Source organism: Trachymyrmex cornetzi, unplaced genomic scaffold (assembly GCF_001594075.2).
Source record: "Trachymyrmex cornetzi isolate Tcor2-1 unplaced genomic scaffold, Tcor1.1 scaffold482, whole genome shotgun sequence".
In the NCBI taxonomy this organism is placed as follows: Eukaryota; Metazoa; Arthropoda; class Insecta; order Hymenoptera; family Formicidae; genus Trachymyrmex; species Trachymyrmex cornetzi.
The window spans coordinates 856,280-878,069 of NW_017299641.1; the positions used below are offsets into that span (position 1 = coordinate 856,280).

Consider the following 21,790-nt stretch of genomic DNA (forward strand, 5'->3'; position numbering starts at 1 on the left):
TATATATATATCCTAGAAATAAGATATATTATAAGAATATTATAAAAATATCAATATAAAAATATTACAGAAGATTTATTAGATAAGTTTAATGTAAAATAAAGTTTGTGCTATAAAAAGATTAACTTAGACTTTTAAGTTTTAATACCGATTGTTAGAATTCATATTGATTATTAAAAATATAATTTTTAAATCTAATTACTTTAAGATTACAAAAAATAACGAATCTTTATTTTGAAAATTAATAACGAGTATTAAGTTATACTTTTTAAAGTAACGATAACGCATTATTTTTATAGAATATTATATTCCTTTAATTAATATTCCCAATTCTGAATATTTCTATCCTTAAGATATTTGTATGTGGATACTTGGATAGTTGATAATCGATAATGAAACTTTACCAACCTGGATATATTTGTGCGCGTGAAGAGGAATCTCGGAACCAATGTGACGTTGTGGGAACGATAATCCATTGTGATGCTGCATCGTTGGATAGTAGCCAGGAACAATAGGCTTGTTTAAATCGATGTATGTGATCTCACCCATATCATTGGACAATCTTTCCAAATAGTAGCGATTGAGTATTTGTTTGTGATTGAATATATGCGATTCGCCACGAATGTGTTGGGGCATATTATAGTGAGTGCTGTTCATCCACATTGGGAAATTATGATTCATTGCAAAATAGAACGTGTTTAAACCGACATCCTCAAGGAAGTAGCTTAATTTTTGTTGTTCCGGCATTTCATTCCCAAACATATGCCAACTAGTGTAATTGGAAGGAATGTAATAATAGTCTACATTACCAATTGTTTTCTTCATACCTGCCGAACCAAATAGTTTAAAACTTTAAATTAATACTTTAATATTAATATGTAACTTTCTTTTAATTGTTATATATTGTCTAGTGCAAAATAGTAGTTTGACTTAATTTCAATAAAAGACATTATATAGAACAATTTAAGATCTTTAAAATTGGTCTCTTGTATTTTTTTTTCTACGACTAATATGGTTTCGATGATATAATAATTTAAATGTTCGCAACGACGTTTTTTTTATAAATTTATGCAATTTACAAGCGTGAATAATTTCACAAAAAAAATCTCAAATTTTGTTCGCGAAATATGCATCTCATATTTTTATCTGTAGAATACGTCAGAATATTTAACAAAAATTTAAAAATGACGATGGTGGTCGGTTTAAAGTGAAATGTCTCATGTATTACTCATAAATTATTTAAAATAAAAAGAAATCGATATCGGAAAAGAATATTTACTTATTTTTTTATTTCTTTGATTGGGAGTATATATACATATATATAAAATTTAATGAACAATATATGTATAATTATTTTTTAAATAATTTAATTTTAAAAAATTTAATACATAAAAAATAAATGTAAAATAAAAGAAAAATTTGAAAATAGTTTAGTCATTGATAAAACAATTTTTGTGTTAATGAATAAATATTCGATTCTTGACTAATATACCAACCTGCTTGCAAATCGCCCATCGCAATACAATAGGCTTTATGCAAAACGTCCTCGTTGAAGAAGTAATGTGGGAATATTTCGTAAATAGGAGGCAGAAGGATGTTATTGGTATCCGGTCGATGGATCACAGCAACACCCAACACGTATTTGTACATACATTCGTTCATGTGGAAACGTGCCCATACTGCAATATTGTAGAAAGTGTCAAAATCTTTGGCGGAATATAAAACGCGGAAGAAGCAAACCGCTTCTTGGTAATGCTGAGGATAAGTTATAGAAAACATTTCCCCTCGTGGGAGCATTCCGTGTTTCCATCGCTGCAGAAATTCGGTCACTGCCGCCTATAGAATAACAAATCAACATACGGGTATTATTAAATTTATTTTACTTTTTTTTTTAATTAAATTGAATCAGAAAACCAACTTGTTCGAGATTTTAATAGTTTTTCTATGTATGCGATGTACGAGAAGTGTACAGAAAACTTTCTGTCAAACTTTAAAGTTAAAAACTGTAATAGCCATTATAAAATAATAAAAAGGATCTTTTAATAAACACAAATCTAAAAAAAAAAGTCGTTTCATTATTTCGAATCGTAATATAAAAATTATCTTGATACTCTCTCTTTGCTTTCTGCTTTATTCAGACATATATATAATTCAACATTACATGATCTTCTTTTACAGCTATATACAAACAATTTTTATGTTATTTTCAAAATTTATGATTTTATTACGAGATTAAATAAAAAAAGATAGGAAAATTAATATTTCCTTATAGAAACAAAAATTAAAATTGTAATTTATAAAAATTAATACAGAGATTAAAATGTATGGTATAAAAACCACTGTAACAAGTACCTGATCGGTAAAAGAAGCAATGTTATCTTCGAGGCTGAAGGATCGCGCTTTTTGGTAAAGTTCCGGATGGTAGACAGTTGGTTGATCAACATGCCAGAAGAGCTCATAGATGCTCTTCTGCTTAAGAAGGTATGTCTTGTCGGCGGTCTGAGTGGGCACCTGCGTGGCATGGACCAGGCATGCCGTAGCCAAGAGTAACGCAATCACTTTCATCCTCGTGCTTACTTCGCAAAGGATCGACTGGTGCTATTCGTTAATTGCTTTATATACTCTCTATCGACGAAGATATACAAAAGTTCGGAGTGCATGATTAAAAAAGCTATGAGGTAACCAGTATACCGATAATAACTAATCTTTCTGTTATTTTTTAATAATTATCTTTATTGGTAATCGTCTACCCTTTGACATGATGTAAATCCGGGATTCATATTTGTTGATTACACTCCACCTCATGCTATTTTTATTTCAATTGGAAAATAATTACCTTTTCTCCCTTAATTTCAAAATATATGTACCTACATATGTTCCAGGGTATCTATCATGGAATAAGTCGGAATTCCGATCAGAATTATTTTGTTTTTGTTTCATGTCTTTCATTCTTGTCTTTGTTCCAATTTGTTCCATGATACAATACATTCAAGTCAATCGAAACGTCTGTCGAAATCTGCGTACCCAGACACCACAGAATATTTATGATAAATATTTGTTAATATTCATTTTTTGAAATGTTATATAGATATTTCATACACATTTTACATAAAGCTTTATTCGAAATATTATTAAAATATAGACTTAATATTTTATGTAATATTTATGATAAATATAAATAAATATTTCGAATAAATATTTTTTACTTGGATTATAATGTCTCATTAAGTATTTTCATAGCATTGATTATACATTTACAATAAATATTTTGTAAATATTTTATAAATATTATGTGCTGTCTGGATAAATATTCAAAGAATCAAAATATTTATGACTCTGAATATTTATCACTATGGATGAATTTTGCAACTCACTTGAAACTGAAATAATAAATTCAACGAAATCACTTTGTGTAAAAGTTAAATTAATGTTATAGTTTATAATTTAATAATCTTGAGCATAAAAAAAGTGTAGTTAATAATTGTCTCTAAAAATGTTCAAAAACTTTAATATCATAAAATTAGTTTCTAGAAAATACTTCAAATATTTAACAAAAATTAACCAAGCGAAAAAATAATACAAATTACAATATATGTATATGTATATTTTATACAACACAAATAATGCTTTATATTTTTCTATGCCAATGATATCTTTTCAAACAATTGAGAATTATACTGAAAATCAAAATATTAATTATAAACATTCGCAAAACTGTTTGTATTGTTAATCATGTATTATTATCAATCAACAAGCAACAGTTACTTAATTTGCATGCACTTTTCGTGTATAATGCGATAGCAAATGTATATACACACATAACTCGTCACTTTGCGATTAAAATAATTTGACTTTGATAACTGTTCTTTGATAATGACAATTGTTACTGAACGATTATATATTATTTGTTCAAGCAGAATTTTTTTATTAAATCACAAAATTAACTGATCAATCAAAGAGAGAATTAAAATGATTATTTAGTTAATGAATATGTATAAATTTTGTAAAAATTATGTTGAAAATTATATACGTACAAATTTGTAATTTTTACAAAATTTATACATATTCATTAACTAAATAATCATTTTAATTCTCTCTTTGATTGATCAGTTAATTTTGTGATTTAATAAAAAAATTCTGCTTGAACAAATAATATATAATCGTTCAGTAACAATTGTCATTATCAAAGAACAGTTATCAAAGTCAAATTATTTTAATCGCAAAGTGACGAGTTATGTGTGTATATATATTTGCTTTTTGAATAGTCTCTTAAAAGATTATTCAAAGTAAATATTTTTAGTCTGCATTTTCATCTGACGCTACGACGCTCATTTTTAGTGTCAGATGAAAAGGTGAAAATGCAGCTTTAAAATTTTTTTAATAGTCCAGTTTTTTAAAAATTAGATATCAAAATAAAAAAAAATTGATTGCAGTCACGGAAGTCCAGAGTGTTACGGAGAAAACGCAATGTGCCCTATCCGTTAAAGAAAATATGAAATTATTATATTAAAATATGTATTACCGAATATACTTTTTTGATACAATTACTCGGAAAAAAGTACATTATTGAATGAATTGTATTGTATTTAATTGGTAATTAATAATTAAGATAATGGATGTAATCGAAATGTATGAGGAAATAAGGCAGATTCAGAAAAGACAGAAATAAATATTTGTAAGACACATTATTTTTCAATATTCTTTATTAAAAAAAATTTTTTTAGTTCGCATTACTTGCATGAAATAGGATTCTAAACGGTAATTAATTATGAAAGTCTTCTATACAGAAGGAGGGGGGGGGGGCAAGTTTTTTCTTCACTGCAATCCAGTTGACCATTTTATGGCGAATTCGATTGGATGCATTAGTGTACACTGGTGCATATTAAAGCCGTTGTACACTAACTTTTATGTTTATTTATAAACATGTTAGATGTTGAACTTAATTCCTGCCGTTTTTTCGTCTCCAAAATTGATTTGTTTCGAAGGGAAGATGAATGAATACCTTAATCAAAGTAATCTCCTCCATTTTCTACTACTTTTTCCCATCTCTCTGGCAACAAGGCAATCCCACGACGGTAAAACGCGATGTCTTTCGAGGCGATCCATTCATCCACCCATTTTTGGACTTCGTTGTGACTGGAGAAGCGTGTGTGCGTAAGTGCGTGTTGCATTGATTGGAAGAGATGGTAATCCGACGGTGCCAAGTCTGGAGAGTCGGCTGGATGCGGGAGGATTTCCCATTCAAGTTGTGAAAGTGTTTGCTTCATGCTTTCCGCAACATGCGGTCGAGCGTTATCATATAACAAAATGACTTTGCGTCGATTGTTGGCTACGGATGATCTTTTTTGCATCAATTCGTCACGCAATCGGTGTAATTGCTGTTTGTAGCGATCAGCTGTAACGGTTTCATCTGGACCCAAGAGTTCGTAATACAGCACACCTTCCTGGTCCCACCAAACGCACAGCAAGGTCTTGTGCCCGTGAATATTCTTCGGTGTTGAAGCGGATGGTTGACCGGGGTCCGCACCTGATTCTTTCAGCTTGGGATTATCAAAATAAATCCATTTTTCATCGCCAGTCACGATGCGCCACAAAAAACTCTTTTTTCTTTGCCTGACAAGCAAAGAAGTCGCAATAGTCAAACGATTCAAAATGGCACTTTCTGACAACTCGTGTGGTAGCCATCTCCCTTCCTTATATATCTTTCCCTTGGCACGCAAGCGTTTTGAGACGGCCTTTGGAGTAACATTTAACTGTTTCGACAACTCTAAAAGCGTTTGAGCTGGATTCTCATTAAGCAATTCTTGCAGCTCGACATCTTCAAATTTTTTCGGCGGTCCAAGACGTTCTTTATCTCTCACGTCAAAATCACCGTTTCGAAAGCGTTCATACCAAACTCTACATGTTGTATCCGATGGAGTCTCATCACCATACACTTCAGATAATAAGCGATGCGCTTCAGCTGCGGTTTTCTTGAGGTCGAAGTAGTGAAGAAGCATATTTCGGAAAAACAGCTTATCGCGATTCATTTTCAATCGATTGGAAAATCTCTTTGGCGTCGAGAAACCTAACCTGTGAGAACCTGAGGACTGAATCACTTTCAGCGATATTTAAACCAGAGATGCCAATTTTCTGTTACGGTTTACATCGCGACTAGCTCCATCGGACGGCGGCCTGGCGCAACCGGTAGCACACACACAAGCACAAGCTGTACGTGTACGTGTGACTCTGGTAGCGGAAGTTCTGCGAAAGAGTCGCAGACCAGGCCGCCGACCGATGGACCTAGTCGTATTATTTGTATTTAAATGTAATATTATTAGATTTAATTGATGGATGGATGAACGAGAAAAGATATATTTAAAAAATCATATTACTTATTTGTTATTCATATAAATCTTAAAAATATTAGGTATACAAGGATGATTGTTATGAACAAGAAAAACGTAGCTTTCATGATTTCTTTATTAAAGAATGCTGTATTTTCATCCAAATCCTCATAATAGTGAAAATAAATGTTTCATGAAGAAAGAGATATTACTTTTTACAGCACCATCTTTATTACATCTGTCTTTCATCAAGAATGATTCCATAGTAGTAATAATCAAAATTTTTACTGAAAATAATAATTGAAATATAAAAAAACTCATTCTTTTTTACGTTTAAATATAGTTTACAAATAAATGATATGAACAGTATAATACATTGTGCAGGGCAAGTATCATAAAATTATTCGGAACAGATTCCGATCGGAATCGTTCAGTTATTCCCTAGATTTCTATCGTAATCTCTTCTCTGAAAATAAAATATTTTTGATCGAAATCCATTCCGAATATACCTAAACATAAAATTTATATTATTTTAATTTTTTATTACTTTATTTTTCTGTATTATTTTAGTAAAAACTAAATATTAAGTTATTAGCATATTAATATGAAATTTTTAGAAAATAAAAGTAACCATATTCAGCTAATATTCCTTAAATTATAATTCTTTTTTACTTAATCTATTTTAGTAAATTAATAGTAAACAAATCATTACCAACCAATTTGATAGATTTCAGCTGTGTATAGACTCATTATCGTCCACATCATCATCATCAAATTTAACGCTTTTGTTATCTTCTTCATCATGTTCATCTTGAATATCTTGATTGGACATCTCTTCCCAATTGTCATCGGATTCGCTGCTTAGATCAACATCGTCTTTATCGGCACCTTCATCCGATGAATCTGCATACATTTTTGATGACGTAATTTAATATGTTAATTCGATAAAATTTTGGAAATCGGTATGCCATATTAACCTGGATCTTGGTAAACAAGCAAGCTTTCCTCAGTTATGTCCTTGTTGTGTTCCTCATTAGCCTGAGATATTTGTCCTGTTATAAGAGAAACTCTGCCTTTTAATCTTTGTATAGCTGTTAGAAGTGCTAACTTTGCATCAATAAAACTAAGGATAGGGCTGAGTATCTCTGCGATATCTGGCCGCGACATTAAGTGCGCTGCATGAGTCATTATTAAAGTTTGCAACCACATTACTGCAATTTTGTTCCTAAATAAAATAATCAATCTTAAGAAAATAATTCACGCAAATTTTTTTATAAATAATTTCAGACTAAATAGAATTGAAAAAATCTATAAATGAAAAAATACAATATAATTACACATATGTTTTGCCTTGCAACATAACAGTTAATTCTTTAAGTAACGGTATAATTGCTTGCACTGGTAATCTTGCAATGGTATTATGAATTACAGCTTCATTTTTTGTAAACAACACTGTCGTTAAAATGGTTTTATCTTTGCTATTTAATGCTTGCATCAATAATTGCGTCATATTGGCTCCTTTCGTTGGTGTCCTCCCTGGTGTATTCGCATCTGCATTTAAACTAAGATTTTCCAATCTATCTTTTAAAAGTAATTGAGAGCCTGAGGTAGTTCTATTTCTTTTTTGTGCTGAAACTTGTATTCCTGCAATATATTTTTTATTTTATTATTTAATCGTTTTTCATCGATTTCATTGAACCAAACCATTTGTTACCATGAAGATATATAATTATGAAAAATGTTACCTGGTGCGAGATATTCAACATCTTCTTCGATCGCAGTAGGTTTTACTTTAGAAATTGTCTCTTCTTTCCTTTCTTTTGATTTTTTTGTATCCAATTTTTCCGATCTAATTAAACATTGCACTTTGACGGAAAAGTCGGGCATTACTTTCTCGAATGTTAAGTTAAAATAACTACCATATGCCAGTAATAGCTTTTCATCTTCAGTTAAGTGACCTGCTAAAATTGGAATCTGTTGAACAGTTTCCTTCTGATTGATATCTGCCGCTACCGCAATGTTAAGAGTTGGTTTCACTGGTTTGGTATGACCATTCGGCTGATACTTGAATAATTGTGCTTGACCCGATTGAGTAGTAACCAATATGCCGACTTGCAATTCTTCTGCAACAAGTATCGAGATGGACGTAGCCTCGTCTTGAATGGCTAGTGTTGCTATCGACGCTTTATCATTTTTATTCTAAACAGAGATAAAAAGAAATTTAATTGAAAATCATTTAATTGTAAATTAATTTTGAATGTACATGTAACAATCAACCGAATAAAAGCTAATATGTGTGCACAGTAACATTGTATCATATAAGTATACAAAATGAGTTATCACATAAGATGTTACATAAGTACACAAGTATTAAGAAGTTAATTTTTTTATCTTTAGACTAAATAAATTTCTAGCTGTTGATTAATCAATAACGTTTGTCTATAAGAATCTTTGCCTCAGAAGAACATTAAAGAACATTTTTAACACTTTATGTGCTAGTTATAGTTAGACTATGTGAAATATTGAGAAATAGAAAGAAATGTAACATACTTTGTCTAATATCCATACAGAAAGATGATTGTCTGCACGGGCAGCACTTATTAGGTAACTAGTTGCACTGTCTATTTGTATAGTACGAAGAAAAGTGACATGATTGGCATGTCCAGTAAACGTGCGGATCAATTGCTTTGTCGCTAAATTCCACCACTTGATTATTTTTTCAGCAGATAGCAAGGACTTTCCGTTTGATGGAATTGCCAAGGCTGTGACTTTTGCCTTGCCAGATTTCCATTTACATTTGATCCCATTCTCTTGAAGATTCCATTCCACTATATGATAATCATTGGCTGCTGTAATCAATCCAGCGTATGCTGACCAAGCGATTGCTGTGACAGTGGAAGAATGACCATTCTCTAAAGTAGTACTGACAGATGCGGCAGCTACGTCGTACAAGGTAACTGTTCCGCTCATCGAACCCATTGCCACAACAGCTTTGCGATCGACTTGTTCCGAAATTGATTTCCTCCTACGTCTTTTTCTTGGCGAAGGCTTAAAAGACACAGAAAACGTTTCATCTTAATTAGAGGAGTAAGTTTCTAACATTTAGATTTTATAAACGTGCGTTTATAGATGATCTCATTAATGCTCTTTTGCTGGAAATATTTGTCATACATCGAGTCATAAAATATAAAATTTGTCTCTATGCAAAATAAAATATACAATGTGCGTTTAACATAGTCTTCCGGAAACTTACGTGTTAATAAAGTTTGAAATAGTATATTATACGTGGGCAGGTAAATATTGCCAGTGCGGATGAGGATTAAAAACAATAAAGACTGTCGACATGAAATTGTACATAATAACAATGCAAATAAAGCGAAAAAAGGAGGAGAGAGAGAGCGGGAATATCTGTGGTGGAGTGCGGATGAGGATTAAAAACAATAAAGACTGTCGACATGAAATTGTACATAACATAATAACAATGCAAATAAAGCGAAAAAAGGAGGAGAGAGAGAGCGGGAATATCTGTGGTGGTTAAAGAGCACACGATGCATATATTTACCGATACGTTGCCCGCCGATTGCGGGCTCACAAAGATCCATTCTATGACGTTGCAGGGTGACGATAAGTGCCGATTAGGAGTGTACTCATGCTTCAGCCGGCCGCTTGCAGTCTCCCAGATTTTCAACTTGCCGTCATTACCGCAAAACGCATAATATTGTCCATCCTGAGAGAAAGCGGAACATCCCGTGTTCGCCATTACGCTTGTTTTGGCTCACCTTAAAATTGCTGCGAATATATTACTCCGTAAGCCGTTATCCCACGCTGTAAAAAAACTGCGTTCTCTCTCCTAACGTCTTTCCTAACCTCATTGATCTCCATGCAACACACGCGGAGCGTGCGCGCGATCCTTTACGGCTTTACGGCACAGAATCTGCAACGTAATATAGTAATAAATGGTAACCCAAGTCTCCGTTTGACTTGAATCAATCAGGAATCGGAATTTCCTGGAACCTAGTATCTTGTCGTCGCGATGTTATCAATAGAAATGCTAACTGTAGAGAAAACAAATTGTAATTTTGCAGCAATATGCACTTATTTATCCAGTGTTCATATAATAAAAAATATGAATTTAATAATACATTATCCAAAATATTTGTGTTAATTATTAATAAACCATAAATTTATATCAGTTGTCGATAATGTCAGGGTTCTTCAATTATCTCCGGATCTTCTTTGTAAAGGCATAAGGATGAAAATTTGGCCAGGGTTGAAGGTCTTTAATAATATCTCATCGATGATAGTAATAATGAATTGGCGTAGACAAGTTGGACAATAATCGAGTTATTCCAATAATATATTGAATCGTATATATATTTTTATTATCTTTTTTTCTAAATATAAAAATATTTCTTTAAATAAATATTAATATATATATATATATATATATTTTATTTTTTTATATGCATACTTATAAATGCGAATCACACATAGCGAGATGAAAGATTCAAAAATTCGAAAGTCATTCCGAAGAACGTGCGTCACCGATGTCACGATGCGTGACGCTCTCTGTGATAATTTTGATTGGTTAACGAAACACGGTTCAACATGGAGTACGTGGGTATGTGCTGAATTCTGTTTATTTTTCGTGCTTTCTGTGAAAATTGTCAGTGTTCGCTTACTCTTTGTTCCCACTTTACCATCTTTTCTTTCGATCACGCGACAAGTCCGACCGATTGATAGGTGAATCGCGACATTTCGTCGAAACATCCTATCTCAATGTGTGGTGTGTGTTTGTGTATGTCAGATAATTTTATGACGTTGATGCTCGTTCTAATATCATAAGCTCCTAAACTTGGAAGCGTGTATTTATACGGATTATCTTCAATTCCGATGCAACGACGTATGTTTGCATCGTTTGGCTGCTAAAATAATTCTTTCTTAAAGGGAACCTTTTTTTTTAAGGCGATTAACCTTTCACCGGTTAACCGCCCATTCGTACCTTCGTTTGGTATTGCTCAACAAATATGACAACAATTAAAACAATTTGTGTCTCCTAGATAGTTATTGTGCACAATCTGCGCAATCGGCAACGTTTTTACGAGCAAAAAAATTTTAGGCTTTTGTCAGAGAGATGTATTATCATATTGAGATGTATTTTTGTCTTCCTAGATACTGTAAAGGACGATAACAATGACAGCTGTTGCAACTCGTCTCCTTGTCCGGAACTCGCGTCGAATCCAAAGTCCATTGAAAATTCGGCGACAGAGACTAAAGAAACAACAATGGAGTGCGAAAACAATGTCAATAGCTCGCAGGATACTACCTTGCAAGAACCATCCACAGAGAATGTAGACTTTACAGTGATTTACAACAAACAGAAGATTAGTGTAAATTTTGCTTTGGATTGCACAGTTGCCGAGTTAAAGACATATTTGCAAAAAATTATCTCAGTACCACAAGCGATGCAGAAAGTTATGTTTAAAGGATTAGCCAAAGACGATCAGACTCTTAGAAACTTGGGAGTCACGAAAGGTAATAACCACACATCTTGTCATTGCATAAACATATGTCATTAATAAAATTACCTACTTGCTTTATGACAATTAAGGTGCCAAAGTCATGATAGTTGGATCAAAGTTAGATGACGTATTGGCTGTGTCAATTCCAACGAAACAAGATCTCATCGATGAGGCTGTTTCTTCGGTGAGCAAAGAACCTCTTTCGCAACAAAAAATCCATAGGAAAGTTTTAGATAAAGGTATTCCAGAAGATGTAATGCCAGGGATACTAGATAGCAAGGTTGTATAATCTACATAAAGTTTTACACTCATGTATACACACAGTAATGAAACCGATTTCATTGCAACTGATTTTGCCAATTAATTATATAGGAACCTTTGCCTGAATTTCCATTAGCTGGAATGTTAAATAAGTCTGGAGGGAAAGTCAGGCTAACATTTAAATTGGAGCAAGATCAGCTTTGGATCGGCACGAAAGAAAGAACAGACAAAATACCTATGAATTCGATAAAAGGCGTCCATAGTGAACCTATTCATGATCATCCTGAATATCACATTATGGCATGTATATCACTCGGAGAGCTTATCATAAATTCTGTAATAATCATTGGGTATTTTAATAGTAATTTTCATAATTTGCAGGCAATACAATTAGGCACTACGGAAGCATCAAGGTATTGGATATATTGGGTCCCTGCGCAGTACATATCCGCTATTAAGGACGCTATTCTTGGCAAATGGTGTTACTTCTGATTGATAATCGCCGGAAATTTCGATTTCTGTAAAGCTTAATTAATCGGGTGTAAACATTGATACAAACACTGCTGTTACATTGACATAAAAACTGTCAGCTAGTCACACACATTTCTAACAGTAAGTAATAATTTATTTTGAGTTGCGTTATCATTGCGGAGAATACCCAATAAACGTAGTCTGTCCCATTACAAAAATTATTTAGGTGACTAGTCTTGATTTATTGGGAAAAAAAAAGAATTTAATCACTATGCCAAATGTTTTATATTTTCATAGTCAAGATTTAAGTGTATACCTTGAATTTTTTACACAGCTGAAAGTTAAATAGACAGTTTTACACAATGAGAACTGTGATTAGTGAAACTTCCATAATTAATGTGTTGTGATAATATTACAAATGTTTTTAATTATGATTTTTTTAAATTTCATTTTTTTAATTTTTTTGAAATGTGTCTTCAATTTATATTGAAATTTGCAAGTTTTATTCAAAATCTATAAAAAATATTTAATTTGTTGATAAATCATTTTTGCAATAAAAATATTTTGATTTGGATACTATATTAAGATTTTTGATTTAATTTAATATATTATTTGTACACACTACTTCATAACCTTATATCAACGAAGCAACTTTATGAAATTTAGTTATATGTCAATTAACCCTTTCGCTGTAAAGAGCATACATTTATGCCTTTAACAAGTGAGCGACTATTTAATGTACATATATAAGAACGTCTATATTTCTATTCCCTCCAGTTTTCAACATTTATAATAAAAAATTTATATATTACAAAAGATATTTATAATTAGATAATTGCAGGCAAGTTAAAAAAATCATTTCAAATAATGAAATAAAATGTTTATAATTCCCTCTTTAGCACTTGTAAAAATTCTTATTAACGTTGCTTGCACCTGAAATGTGTACCTTCTGCATACGAGCGTTTTTTGTTATGAGCATGCCGTAGCGAAAGGGTTTAAGTTATAACATTGCATTTGTAAGCAAACTTTTGAAAAAAGATCATTATCCATACAACTTATGATTTGTTATATTTAATCATACATTTTTACATAACATTCAGTTTATCAAATGATTTAATGTAATCACATGTATATACATGTGTATACATATGTGTATACATTATTCAAAACTGTTTGAAATCTATTCTTGGTACATGTTAAGTTTTAATAAAGTTTTATTTTTTGTTGTAGCAAAATGCTCATGCAACAAAAAAGAAATACACAACATGCGCGTTCGCCCGCAAACACACACACACACACACACACACACACACACACACACACACACATCTTTTATGAAATAGATTACAACACATTATATCGCTATTGAACAGATATAATCCTTGTAAATAAAAGACGAGGATAAATTTCTGCATCATTACATTAACTCGACAGCAGAATAACAACGAATTTTTCGTTGAATGAAATAAAGAAATCCGTTCAACATTTTGTGATTGGCCTAATAATAAAATAACATGTAAAAAAGATCAAAATACTATATCATGATCTATAAGAATTATACATAAAGAATTCATATATTATCTTTAACGTTGTAACTGCTGTAAATTAGGTTTTATACGTTTGAATCATGTAATCACAAGAATAAGATAAATCAAAATTTGTAGTAATATCTACGATACAGTTACTGTCGAGAAATCTACTTGAGAAGTCGGTTTGAATGAGACTTGTACATTAGTTGTGTGATTTGATGAAATAAATACTTCTGAGACTTTGTTTTTTAATGCTTAATTTTTTAAAATCGTAGTTCTATCCGCGCGCGTGATTAGATAAAAATGTTATTATGTAAATAACAGACTGATATCAAATCTATATAAAATATATATTCTATCGGCGTTAAAATTTTTCTATTTAAATGTACACGTATGTCATAATAGAAATAGTTCTTTTAACGAAGGCAGAAGACACATCTGCTGAACATATGATGCAGGATGCAGGAAACATCTTGTTAAAGTACTTAGTCGTAACTAAAACAGACTTCCATTCGTAAGGCAGATGTGAATGCCATTGGAAGGAGAATCCCCACCAAGTAGGACGAGAGATGAAAGTTTCCGCGTCGTATAATCGATAACAGCTCTGCAGCTCTCACAGTACGCGTATGTAACTCAAGGACGAGAAAGATGTTGCGTGCACAAACATGTAAATATGGACTATATTATTTATCGTTTGTATTATTTGTATTTTAAACCGGTGATTTGCACAAAGATCGCTGTACCGGACTATCGTGAGAAATGACAGCGAAATATTTTTTTGTGTGGAATCTTAAATTTATAATTCAGATCTTCTGTAATCTTTTCTGGCAATGTAAACAACAAAGCCACATCAAGGTTTAAATAAAGCAAATGATTCATATACTGTACAAATATGCGGCGATGATAATCAATGTAAGTATCAGCGCGCAATGTTGGCACTACATTATAAGAGAGTATTGAAACGGAATACAAGAGTGGCAGCGCTATATTACAGTAATTATCATCATAATAATTGATATTCATACATTGTCAAGACCAATTGAAACGCACGTTATTACACCGCATGGTACAAGAGTGAGTGGAATATTGAAAATATGAATTATATTCCGTATTCTACATATATCAAAGTGAAAAATAAATTTAACTAATATCTACACACACATTAATAAAGTACAAATTCGAATAACTTTATTTAGCTTTCTATGAACGAAATTAAAAGCGGAAATAAATGGATGACAAATTAATCAAGGTCAAGGATTTATCTATATTACTTTAGAATGGTATCGCCAGAAGATATCGAAGAATTTATAGAAAAAGCATTATTTAAATTAACTGAAAATTATATCCAACAAGGGGTTGTGATAAATGATTTAAAATCTATTACTATGACTGCTAATGCAAAAAGTGCCAAGAATCGTAGCTTCAGAACGCGTTCGAAGAAATTGCTGGTGATGTTATTAATGCCATTTCTTTACGGCATGTTCCATAGATATGTTTACAATAATATAATTAAGAATTTTCAAGGAACTCGATGCTTACTACCGAACAATTATCTTATATGGGAGTTTACAAGACCGATAACTAATTGCGATTACTGTCGCGATATCAAAGCGCCGCTAATCTTGCCGAATTTGACCAAAGAGGAATTTCGCTTTTATTCCTATTCGTCCCGACCAATGATAATAAAGAATGCAGCCTATGATTGGCCTGCGCATAAAGAATTTACTTTGGAGTTTTTTCGGAACTTGTACGAGCGTATCGAGGGTGCCTACGAGTCGATAGAAGAGGAATGTCAGTTTTTGCATTTTAAAAGTAATTTCGCAAATCTGCGCGAGGTATTTGCGATGAGTGAAGGTCGAGCGTCACATCGCGAGGGTGAAGATCCTTGGTATGTCGGCTGGAAAAATTGCCATCCACAAATTCTAGATACTATGAAGCAATTTTACAATATACCTCACTTTTTGCCGGATGACGCGGAAATTCCTTATAGCAATTACATTTTCATGGGCTATGAGGAAGGTGCCGTTATGCATGTAAGTTTTGTAGCCGAACCATCCATTTGTGTATACGGCATTGCAAAAATGTGTCATCACAATATTTGCAAATCTTTTTTATTCTGTTTTATAGTTGGATTATATATCGAGACTCATGTGGCAAGCTCAAGTAATAGGTAGCAAAACGTGGACCGTGGCTCCAACACCGGAATGCGATAGCGAATGTAAATCTTTTAAATTTTCCGTCAATGTAACGGATGTCGTACTGTTGGATACGCGGATTTGGTATCACAGTACTCACATCGAAAATGGAAATCTTAGTTTGACAGTCACCTCAGAGTATGGATAGATTTTTAAAACTTTTTGCGCATTCCAGAGTGTAATCTATAACGTACAAAAATTGCTTGGATAGGATTCTAGGCAGTCGGTTTTTATCTTTTAGCGAATACCGATTGGAGAAATTGGATACAATGTATGCCTTTTAACGTCTATTATGTCGTTATTCGATGTTTTTCGATCTTTTGTTACTGCAATGAATAAAATTATATTGTTAAACGGTAAGATTTGAACGCATTTTCAATGAATAGCTATTGAGTTCACATTAGAGAATATCGTCTTCTAATATAAACTATCTGTTATTGAATATTGTAAATTCATCTCCTTTTCCTCTATTAGAAGAATACAGTTTCATAAAAAATATATTCAAAGATTTATACTGATCTTTGTTTTTATGCTTGATTATGTTCATAATGTCGCAATATATATATATAATTTTTTTTTTTAATAACTTTCAATAAAGATTTAAAACACATTCATTTATAATAAATTCATGGTTTTACAAATCATTTACGTATTTACATATGTGTAAACATTTATTTCATAATTATATAGACTCGTGTGAAACACAACAATACAATTGTTTTCAAGAGATAACATGTACAAGAAATTATTGTTAATACTCGCGTTAATACATAGCAGTATTGTTACAGGAGTACCTGCAGTAATACCTGTGTAACCTGTGCTTTAATATTGCATAGCTATAATGAGAAAAACTTGGTGCACCTTCAACCATCAACTTGAATCTATGTATCCAGATTCAAGAGTTGTAACAAACGTTGACAGTTTGTTACGTTAAATGCGCGACAGCATACAAATTTGCAGTATTCACCTAAAGTGGAATGCATACCGATTACACTATATAGTTCGCTTGTGTAATGCGATATATTTTCACTGATATTTCTTTGTGTAGGCTGGTGGACTTTCCTGAAATATATCAACAAACATTATTATGTATTTATACATATAATTCAATATGCATAATGACCCGTATTCAAAACGCATTTTTATCGATAAATACGCGTTAACGTCGTAAAGGCATTATGAACACGGATCAATGCATATGTTAAAATTACAATTTCAAATATACCTTTCTATATAACATGTGCGAGAAATTTGCCTAATCTATATATATAGAAAAAAATAAAAATATTCTATCCCTATCTATATAATGCTAAGTACTTGATTATCATGTTGTGTGCCATAGATAAGACGATCTGTATTGTTGGCGATAAAAATACAATAGAATTGAAGTTGATAAAAAATGAAATGAGATAAAGTATCCCGTTTTATATCAAGTATGTTAAAGAAACAGAAATATTAAAAAACAAAAAAAATATTTTTAGAAAAAGAAACAATTTTATGAATAAAAATATAAATAAAAAATAAAATATATATTTTGTTTTTTTTTAATACTGCAGATTCATAAACTTTTGGATATCACCATAAATATTACATATGTAATTAAAACATAACTTACGTAATATTCTGGTGGTGGAACATAAGCGCATTGAGGTCTATTAGGATCATAATATGCGCTCTGCGCAGCTTCAGCAGCCTTTGCATCTGATAAAAAAATGGCAATGTGGAATAATGTATTTCAACACAAGTTAAAAATAAGACGTCACATTATTACCATGCCAAAAATTTTAATGACAGTTTTTGCTAAATTGAAAAGCACGATTTTCTTAACAAAATGTCACATTTTTTTAACTATAACGAAAATAGTTAGCGTCTTACAAATTAATTACGGAGGTGCATATGGCAACAATAATACACGTATTTATTTAAAAAAATTTAGTTATGTATAAGAGATTTAATGCAAAAGTTAAAAAATGGCAATAAAATATTATTTTTCATATTTATGTTAAACGCCAGATTAAAAATCGTCAGCGATTAAGTATATCATTAAAATTTAATGTAACGACGATAAATTATACATAATTATGTACTTTTAGCGTTCTTATTATAGTAGCATTCTTATTAGTATTAATCAAGTACATACAAACATAATTCCTGTTTGATGTTTTGAATTTATTTTGTTCTGGCATTACTTTGTATATCAAGTTTTAACCGTTTCCTTTGGATGCAAAACGCGTGATAAACAATGAAATATTTATCTATGCACTCGTATATATGTGAAAAATTATATTTGAAATGTACAACATAAATGGATGATATAACGCGGATTAAAAATTAACTTGAAGCACACAGTCTGCTACATCTGTCTGCCCAAGCCGTTTACTGATCTACTGACAACTACGAGAAAATAATTGAGTGAAGTGAAAGCCAATCTTATTTCAGATCGAGTGAGGACATGTTACGCAACCGTATTGCTTAATATTTCAAACTTTCAAGTTTAGTGGGTATGCACATTAATCCTCTAGCTATCTTTCCGTTTGAAAACGAAATCTTGAATTGATAGGTTTGAATAAAAACAGTAAAAATTGTCTTTAATCAATATTTAATATTATATTATATATGTATATATATATATTAATATAGTACAAGTTTAATATATATAACGTACACTATAACCTTGTGGAATCAACGCATGATGACTCTGTTATATTCAATACAATTGCGAAAAGCATATTTTTACTAAACTATTGATATTTAGAAAAATATACATATTGCATAAGCGTATATATTATTCGTAAAGAATGTTTAGCGCATTCTTTTTTGTAATTTTTTCGAAGTTTGTTATTTGTCATAATTTATAATTTTGATGTATATATATATACATATATGTACATATATGTATATATATAATTTACAACACATATAATTGCGGGTATGCCGAATACGGTGGTGGATTAGGCGAATAACCGCTATAAGGTGGTTGTCCATAACCACCAGGATACGCACCTGCATGGGACATCGGCTGACTATTGTAATTCGGATTGGCCCATCCGGGAGGAGCTCCTGGTTGTCCTACTGCGGCTCCGGCGCCTTGATGTTGTGGGCCGCTCGCGTATCCGTATCCTGGCTGTATTCCTGGATACGGTGGCGGACTATCTGTCATAAAGACTGTATTTCCTAGAAAAGAAACAATATGAATTTTATATACAATGAGCTTTTAAAAATGTTCAATACAAGTGTATTCTAAAATGATGAAGGAAATGAATCTCATTATATGGTTAATGTTTCAGAACTGTACACAAGATTGACTACTGATGTGTATTTTTACAACTTTTAAGTTTCAATATTACAATATGACAAAGTGTACACTTGTAATATTATTTTCATTAAAACCAAACATTTTTTTCTTGTGCATATGCATCAAGTGTGTTAAATAGAAGTATGTGTGTTGTTTATTTTACTTTGGATAGCGAGCCAAATCTTGCTATGAGAATAGCACAATAAAAGATTGCATTGTAGAAATACTCAGGATCATAATCTTTCTTACGCAAGTAAATCAATAACTTTGGAGATATCAAATTAAATCGATATAGGAAATTAAAAAGCCAATATTAACCTGGTGGAACATCTGGGAAAACATTGGTTGGAGGCATCCATCCATAGTATCCAGTTGGAGGAGGTTGATAAGCTGAAGGTTGTGCCGGATACCAATCAGACAATGGAGGCGTATATGGTGGTGGTGCATCATTTGCTGGACCGTTGCGTTGAGCTAAAAATCATGCAGAATATAATGAAGATATTTCATATCTTGCTAAAGTCAAGCTTAATCGATAAATTTGTCTTTATTGTATACTTGGTAATACTATTAATCTTGTGTCATGTTTCTGATATATGAAACATAAAAATATACATGTATTTTGATATGGAAAATACATATAGATTAACATATTAAAACATTGCCAACTGTGTAAAATATACACTTTGCATCAATTATATTTATCTTACCCATTGCAGCAGCTCTCAGCAAGGCTTGAGCAAATTCTACTGCGCCGCCACTCTTGAATCTCAATTTAAATTTGCATTCTCCAATCCAATTACCATTTGGCTGAGCACGGCATTTGCCTCCTATATAATTAGCACCAAAAACTGGCTGTTCTAGCCCTACTTCGCTCAGTGTAACAAATGGAAAACTAAACGACTGCATCTTTTCTTTGTGATCTTTAGCATTAAAGATCATCCTATGCGTTGTCAAGTATAATCTGCCATGCTTTTTTCCAATAAATTCTGGTTGTTCTTGTCCATGAAATTCCATATTGACATTGTCGCAGAAGAGTATGATGCTAGAGATAATTAAATGTCAAAAGTTAGTTTGTATTATTGCGAGATATTGTACAAACTTTATGTTAATTTAAATGATACAGGTATTGCAAATGTGATTCATGTAGATGGAATGGGTAATTTATTTGAATAATTGAAATTAAACGCGATTGTGTAATTGCATATTTGTGATAAAGTAACAAGGATTTGGATAAAACAATTAATTGTAGGCGGAAGGCTATGACGGTATTGCATGGCAGAAGTCATATCGAGATTCAAAATAGATAATTTTACGATTAACATAAATTTCATGCAATATATGAATGATAGCAAATTATTTAAATAGGTTTTCATTGCTTACCACTCGCCAGAATGGAGAAGAACTCCGCCGTTGGTGTGTGCCGTATTCAATGACATATTCTCCTCGAATGAAACGTTTGTGATGAATGACAAAACTGCAACGACGCTGACAAACGCCGTTGATACGTGTCGATGATCGAGACTCTTCGAGACTCTCCTCTTCTTAGAAACTGCTGGAAAACGAGATTATTCAGAGTGACGTTACAACGATATCATTTCCAGATGATGGATGGTGAATAAATGAGGTAGAGTGTGTAATAATGTGGCGCATTATGGCGACTTATTGATAATAGCCATGTTGTTTTTCGGCTATTTCTGATTGGTGAGCTAATAGTCCACAATGTTCTCGGTGTCGTGGCCAATTTCTGATTGGTGATTATCGCACGTCCATTTCATTTCGACGTTTTTGATTAGTGTCCTTAGAAGTAGAGAGAGCGAGACTGGCCATTCGGGGGTTTCACGTGATTGATGTCACGTGATTTGTGCTCACCGGGTTGTGTTCCAAAACTCAACTTTGTTAACCTTGGGCGTGTTCAGATTCCCACCCACAGGATAGGTGATACTTGGGTGCACTCTCAGGTGGGAATCTGAACATAGTCCCGAGTAACATTGGCTGCGTTCAGTGCAGACTCAGCAGTTTTGCAACCGTTTTATGATTCGTCGTGTTGATTGGTTTATACTTTTAGATTTAAAGGAATAGTCCAATCCGAGAGAAGAATCATGAAAAACGGTTGCAAAATTGTTGAGTCTGCTGAACGCAACCATTGGTTCTTCCAACACATCGGTTTCCTCCACCATGCTCCAAAATGCTT

The 21,790-nt window shown here is 32.2% G+C and overlaps 4 protein-coding genes across 10 annotated transcripts in view; 2 read left to right on the plus strand and 2 right to left on the minus strand.

The window, feature by feature from the left end:
• The window catches only part of LOC108765234 (allergen Cr-PI-like), a 6,788-nt gene extending 4,192 nt beyond the window's left edge, over positions 1-2,596 (minus strand). The window contains 3 exon segments of the mRNA XM_018513830.1: positions 409-827; positions 1,497-1,836; positions 2,353-2,596. Of these exon segments, the coding sequence (XP_018369332.1) occupies positions 409-827; positions 1,497-1,836; positions 2,353-2,565 (972 nt within the window). The 5' untranslated portion in view covers positions 2,566-2,596.
• A 3,856-nt stretch (positions 2,597-6,452) lies between these two features.
• Wbp2 (WW domain binding protein 2) lies at positions 6,453-21,479 on the minus strand. 4 transcript variants are annotated; one of them, XM_018513960.1, is made up of 10 exons: positions 20,980-21,479; positions 20,307-20,641; positions 19,918-20,070; positions 19,269-19,478; positions 17,920-18,005; positions 8,072-8,525; positions 7,664-7,970; positions 7,304-7,551; positions 7,043-7,229; positions 6,454-6,613 (listed from the first exon to the last, which is right to left on the minus strand). In XM_018513960.1, exons 1-9 carry the CDS (start codon positions 21,033-21,035, stop codon positions 7,057-7,059), a joined length of 2,022 nt encoding a protein of 673 aa, XP_018369462.1. In that variant the 5' UTR covers positions 21,036-21,479; the 3' UTR covers positions 6,454-6,613; positions 7,043-7,056. The 4 variants fall into 4 exon arrangements, with proteins under 4 accessions (XP_018369459.1, XP_018369462.1, XP_018369460.1 ...); XM_018513957.1 differs by lacking the exons at positions 17,920-18,005; positions 19,269-19,478; positions 19,918-20,070; positions 20,307-20,641; positions 20,980-21,479 and adding exons at positions 8,877-9,374; positions 9,889-10,254 and having other exon boundaries at positions 6,453-6,613; XM_018513958.1 differs by lacking the exons at positions 6,454-6,613; positions 17,920-18,005; positions 19,269-19,478; ... (1 more) ...; positions 20,307-20,641; positions 20,980-21,479 and adding exons at positions 6,803-6,835; positions 8,877-9,374; positions 9,889-10,254.
• On the plus strand, positions 10,871-14,103 carry LOC108765304 (ubiquitin domain-containing protein UBFD1). 4 transcript variants are annotated; one of them, XR_001940314.1, is made up of 6 exons: positions 10,871-10,947; positions 11,499-11,861; positions 11,938-12,128; positions 12,221-12,409; positions 12,491-12,721; positions 13,811-14,103. XR_001940314.1 is itself a non-coding variant. In XM_018513962.1 (5 exons), the coding sequence occupies exons 1-5, from the start codon at positions 10,935-10,937 to the stop codon at positions 12,599-12,601; spliced, it is 867 nt and encodes a 288-aa protein (XP_018369464.1). In that variant the 5' UTR covers positions 10,871-10,934; the 3' UTR covers positions 12,602-12,954. The 4 variants fall into 4 exon arrangements, 3 of the variants coding, with proteins under 3 accessions (XP_018369464.1, XP_018369466.1, XP_018369465.1); XM_018513962.1 differs by lacking the exon at positions 13,811-14,103 and having other exon boundaries at positions 12,491-12,954; XM_018513964.1 differs by lacking the exons at positions 10,871-10,947; positions 13,811-14,103 and adding an exon at positions 10,957-11,112 and having other exon boundaries at positions 12,491-12,955.
• On the plus strand, positions 14,650-16,506 carry LOC108765303 (uncharacterized). The gene is made up of 2 exons (XM_018513961.1): positions 14,650-16,142; positions 16,237-16,506. The coding sequence occupies exons 1-2, from the start codon at positions 15,387-15,389 to the stop codon at positions 16,450-16,452; spliced, it is 972 nt and encodes a 323-aa protein (XP_018369463.1). The 5' UTR covers positions 14,650-15,386; the 3' UTR covers positions 16,453-16,506.
• Positions 21,480-21,790: the final 311 nt, after the last annotated feature.